This window comes from Papilio polytes, unplaced genomic scaffold (genome assembly GCF_000836215.1).
Source record: "Papilio polytes unplaced genomic scaffold, Ppol_1.0 DF824069.1, whole genome shotgun sequence".
Taxonomy (NCBI): domain Eukaryota; kingdom Metazoa; phylum Arthropoda; class Insecta; order Lepidoptera; family Papilionidae; genus Papilio; species Papilio polytes.
The window spans coordinates 2,501,176-2,507,035 of NW_013525135.1; the positions used below are offsets into that span (position 1 = coordinate 2,501,176).

Here is a 5,860-nt window from a genome sequence, read left to right on the forward strand (position 1 = left end):
CGACACGCCGCAATGACAGTTCTTTACGCCGCCGCACCACCAGCCGCCGATGTGAGCGCCATCTGCCCAGTGACGGACAATGTGTGCACTACTAGTAGCACTACGCCTTGTGACATGTGACGTCACGTGACGCTAACGTAGCGCTCTTCAAGTGTTTTATGCGTCGTCCATTCTTCATTACTATGAATATGTGTAGTATGAATATCGCAAACTGTGTAAGCTTCCTACACTTTAATGTCATAGTATGTATTTTTTTCTCTATATGGTCCAAGTACAAAAGTATATAATTTGTAGCAATGCACATATTCATAATTGTGAAGGCGTATACAAGTTGCACGTAAATGTTAGACTAGTTAGAGTAACTGCAGTACGTTGTAAGATTGTTGGAAATTAAAAAATACCGATCACTAGTGAGGAGCTTCTGTGCTCCACAGCGCGGCATGGACTGCATACATCACAGTTTTATACTGAACTACCAAAGTTTTTAGTTACAAATCACTTTAATGCAAGCGAAAGTAGAAAAATAAATGTATTCGTATTATATAATTTAAGCCACAATCGTTCCTTCTGGATAAGGCGAAAAATCACCAGAATCAAAAGGTATAACAAAATCTTAGTACATGATTTAAGTACACATTTTATAATCGCCATATATGTATACGCTATGTACAGTTGTATGTTCCCTAAATATAAGTGGTATAAATAAGTTTTTACAAACACTATGTACAAAGTGTCGTGCGAAATGAAGCACAATAGTACAAAATGTTTTAATTAGCACGGACAGTAGTCGCTGAGAGCCGCCGCACCCACACGTAGAGCACGACGACACGGCGACACGCCGTTATAACATAGCAGAACTAAAATATACTTTGTAACATATTTTAAGTCAATTTTTGTAAGTTCCATAAAGTTAAGATTTCATACGCGACTCGGAATGCATTCCCCGATATCTTCCAATAATTTATGCATTTTATTATATTTACTGTATTGTGTCATAAATAGAATGTTTTTATTCATGTTTAAATTATGAATTATATTGTTCATAAGATTTTCTCCTCCGTGAGGACGTCGCGGCTGTACTTTTAGTGCCGATTCGCGTTTTGATCCAACACTCAACATATGGAGGATTCGCCAGACGTTTTACTAATAAATATAGGAAATTTTGTATATTTTTCATAAAAGGTTATTTCTAGAAACAGGGCTTCTGATAACTCTTCCATTGTTGTTGACGTAGTGACGTGTGCGTGAGTGAGTGACTGAATGAGCGAGTGAGTGAGTGAATGAGACGTGTGATATACTCGTAGATAGTAATTGTTCATCTTTAAAGGAATACATATTTACACATTTTGACGACACAAGCGACAGCTCGGTGCTGCCTCCACTGTTGCGCCGAACAAATCTGTTTAGTGTACGTTAAAAGTATATTTATAGGTAATAATAGTTAATAAAATATTACTGTTTATTTTTCTATTGATCTTCCGCAATCACTGTTTTGTACTCGCCAACCATTGTTATACTTGCGTTGTTTACGTGTCGACAAACGTTGTGTTGTTTTCCCCGAGAGAGAATATTCTAGAAACCCTAATAGAGATTTACTAGTAAATGAGTATTTTTTATAAGAATTTGTCACTACCCTACAGTTTAACTAAAAGTTCATTATTATGTAAGGCGAGAACACACTACAGCAATTGTCGCCACACATGTCGACCAGGTGATATTTAATTTTTTTACAGTTTTTATATTTCCATTGGCATTTATTGTTTAACAAGTGTATGATATTTTTGTAAACGATCACAATGAGTTAAAACTTTTGAATGTGTGTAAATAAAACAAGCTTTAACATTAAGTACGTTACGATAATGTAGTGAATTGTTACGAATTGTAAATTTGTTGTAGGTTTAAGGCATATTGAGATTCGGCTTCCTAAACCTTCGATGCCAATTTATTTTGTAGTAGGTGCAAACGAAACAAATATTTACCTGCACTTTCTACAGTTATTTACTCTGTGTATAGAAATTATTCAATTCATGAACAGTAACAATACTTGCGACACTTTGTTGAAATATTGATGACCAGTTTGTATAATTGGACATTGATACAATGGGTTTCCATTGCCGAAACACAACAGTGGAAATCCGAAATGTTAAGGTGAATATATGAAAATGTATGAGTACTATTTTTACGTCGAACCTAACACTACAACTGGTTTTGACCTTTACTGAAACAGTTTTATGGTTCCATCGAATATCATCATTTTATAAAAACTCCGCAATAAAAAATGTTTTTATATTTGTAGGCGTATATGTAGTGCACAAAATCACCGAAGCGAAGTGTCGCGACACTCGTACGGTTCACTAACTGTGTAATGTTCTTGTACCTGTATATTTTATTATAACATTTCTGTTCGTTTTATTAAAATTATACGTTATTCCGATGTTAATAACATTTTTAGACAACTTTTTTCATACTTTTTGTAAAGATGCAATCGTCAGAGAACACGCGCTCGCCAATGTGTCAAATTATAGTACGTTTCAAATAAAAAAAATACGTTAAAACAACGCTATAAAAGTACTAAAGTAAAAAAAAGTTGTGATTGTTCTCTGAATTTAGTAATTTATCATAAAATCAGAACTGTATTCCTGATCCTACTCTACTGTATGCTGGTGACGTCTGCTCCAGTCAGTGGCTTCGAATGCAAGCTTCCGCCATGACAGTAGACAGGTGTTGCCATTCACTACAGTTACCTTTTTTAATTCTGACGTCACATTTTAGTTAATACACAATTTTGTTTATTTGAAACGTATTGTACGTTCGCTTTAAGTATCCAGATGTGTTTTGTGAATATTTAGTGTAATAAATCCATTTTGTACACGTTGCAAGTTACATCGAGCAAGCGACAGCCAAAACCTGAGCGAGCGGACTTCAGTCAATTGCATCAAAGCCACAGGCACACATATTATTAACCTCGATACAAAATATAAACACTGTTAAATTTATTTTGTGTTTCATTGAATATAACATTTACAGAAATAAAATTTAAAATATAAAACATTAAATATGCCGAGTCTCGCTTCTTCTACAAAAATGGGTTAGTTGTCATGTATAACCTAGTAATTTGAGTTAGTGTCTATGTTTATGAAGCCTTAGCAATTTACACGGTGCCATCAATTCGAAAGAATACCACATGCTGTTTATCCCATTTTTATCTAAACCAAAGCAAAGCTCTCGAGAATGACATATTAATTTAACGAAGAAACTTCATAAACTAATGCACGCATTTGTTCTAAAAAGTGACAATTTCAACTAGCTATTATTTTTAAACTACTGGCTATAATTAAATGAAATATTACAGTATATCGAATTCTGATGTCTGTAGATGTTCTATTTCAACCTTCTATGTTTATCTGCAACGAAGTTATAGGGGTGTAAAAAAAGTGCCCTTAAGCGATTCGAAAAGAGTGGCAGTGCTCGCGCCAGTGGGTGCACTGCCGTGCAATGCAACTTATTGTATGGATGGATTGGTAAAGTACATATTTAGTAAAAATAAAAACATTACTTATTTGTGATAGTTTATTTTAATTAATCTTTCGTATGGATGTATCATATCTAAATAGAAGTACAATTTCTCTCTGAAACAGATATTGCTAATCCAATTACAATAAAATAATATTGTAGTCACTAGGTCGGTTACCTTACATTATATACAAGCTAAAAAATACGTAATCAATTATAATACTACAAAGAAATCTCAAATGTTCTAATTGACTATCGTTGGGTGTGGACTGGAAACAAATCCAGAAACTAAACTACATACTTCTTCCTTCCTACCGTTTGCCTCGCAACCCTCCGCAATGTAAACTCCTCATATAAATTCATTTTAAATAAACATTTACATATACAAACAGGTGTACAAAATTGTCAACACATTACGACTTAAATACGTATGTACAATAAAAACCATCGAGGAGCTGCAACAAGCTGGCCGCGGCGCGTTGCCGCTTCATTTGCCACATTGTATAGTTTTGGCACAAACGTGCTTATAATAAATTTGTATTTACATAAAAAACTTCACATTCTCTTATTGCTTTATGTTGATTGTAAACGGGATCAGCACTTACATTAATATTAAATTCATAAAAGTAACAAATAATCTATTTCTAAATATATGTTACGTACTAAATGTAAACGTGTTACACACAATTTATGACGGATGACTCGAGAAGAGCGATAGGAATGATTCTTATAAAAGGATAGAAATAGAATAAAGATTCATTCTTTGGAATGTAATGAAGCTTAATATTTCATAGCGTGAAGCGAAGAGTTCAATGGATATGTTCGATTACTCATTAAGGTCCACGCAAAGGCACCGCCCACGTCGCACTCTTGGTCCTCCCTGTTAATAAACCTCTAACATACAAAATACAAACGTAATTCAATATAAATTTCTTACAAATGGCACACAATATAATTTAATTTTTAAATAATAATTTATCGATCTCAATGTGCCATCACAATTTCTAGATAATATAAAATATTTTTGAATGAATCAAATTCTATACGCGGTAGCTGCTACATGTGCACTAGCTGCTAAGGCGACCTCTACATCTAGTCTTTCTAACATTATCACTAAAATACATTTTAAAACCGTTACTTATATTCTAAAATCGTGTTGTAAATTGGTGCTATGTTCATTTGAAGGCAATCTCGTGAACTTAGTCCCGGAGCGCGGGAAGCTCTGTCGGCGACTGGACCGACCTCCGGATAAAAGGAATCACAAAATACAGTAACTGAAAGCTGCTTCAGTGACGTTATCAGATATAAATAACTTGCATACATTAAGTTCGTTTATAAAGACTCTCTTATAAATAATATTCAATACTTCGTATGTCGATGATTTAAGTAGTTATGTTGAGGAGTAGGCGCGTGCCGGTCAGTGCACCGCGTCAATGTCTCGCTGCGCTCGCGATATTTTCACCTTTAACAGAAAAGATTATTTAAAATGAAGTTTTTATATTCCCTCGCTAAAACGCACACTAGTGGTCGAAGCAAGTGGCTTATCTAATATGGCGTCGCTATGTTGACAATACACAGTTCATTTACGTTAATTTATATAGAAATACACTCTTGAAGTATTTTGCTGTAAACACGATATCAAAACTAACTTTAAAATAAAAAAATAATGAATAGAATTATTAATTACCACTTATTTGTACCAGGAATAATAAAAATTAATCGATTTTTGACTTTTTGACCTTGAGCAGCAACGAGATACTTTGTTGTTTTATACATCGAAGTGACATCTGAGAGTATGTTATGAATGGAATATCACAATTGACGTCTCGTGTCTCATGACAAGTCCGATCGCGTTTTAGTCGCTCGAAAATGGTCGTAATTTTGTTTTATTGTTTTTAGCTCAATGGTTGAATATTTTCGCGTCAATTTTTTTTCTGGTTATTTCATAACAAGTAGAAACGTTTAAAAAAAGAAAAAAAAATACATGCATATTTCCTATTGTTGTATATTAGTTTATATACCTTGTCCTTGGGCGTGGAGCGGTCGCCGGCCTCGAGAGCGAACATTTTCATCTTCTCCTTGAAGGAGAGCGTCTCTGGCACCGCGGCCGGCGCCGCGCGCGCCTGCTGCTCCGCCAGCCGCCGCGCCCGCGGGTCTCTGCACAACGCAACGGATTACCATTCATTATCAAAACAATTCAGTTACATTGGCGGAATACATTGTGATAGTTGATAACAATATCGTGTTTGTATCGGTGTGTACACGGATGTGTTGTCAAGTAGCAGACATTGCCTGTACCTGTAGACCTCCTGTGCGCCGATGACGCCGGGCGTGTGCGCGAGCGGCG

At 35.3% G+C, this 5,860-nt stretch overlaps 1 protein-coding gene across 1 annotated transcript in view; it reads right to left on the reverse strand.

Annotated features, from left to right (window-relative positions):
- Nucleotides 1-3,556: 3,556 nt before the first annotated feature.
- The window catches only part of LOC106100098 (afadin), a 49,552-nt gene continuing 47,248 nt past the window's right edge, over nucleotides 3,557-5,860 (reverse strand). Inside the window, exons 20-22 of the mRNA XM_013278834.1 lie at nucleotides 5,812-5,860; nucleotides 5,535-5,670; nucleotides 3,557-4,975 (exon numbers count right to left, since the gene is read on the reverse strand). Coding sequence (XP_013134288.1) covers nucleotides 4,931-4,975; nucleotides 5,535-5,670; nucleotides 5,812-5,860 — 230 coding nt within the window. The 3' untranslated portion in view covers nucleotides 3,557-4,930. The remainder of the gene's footprint in view (nucleotides 4,976-5,534; nucleotides 5,671-5,811) is intronic.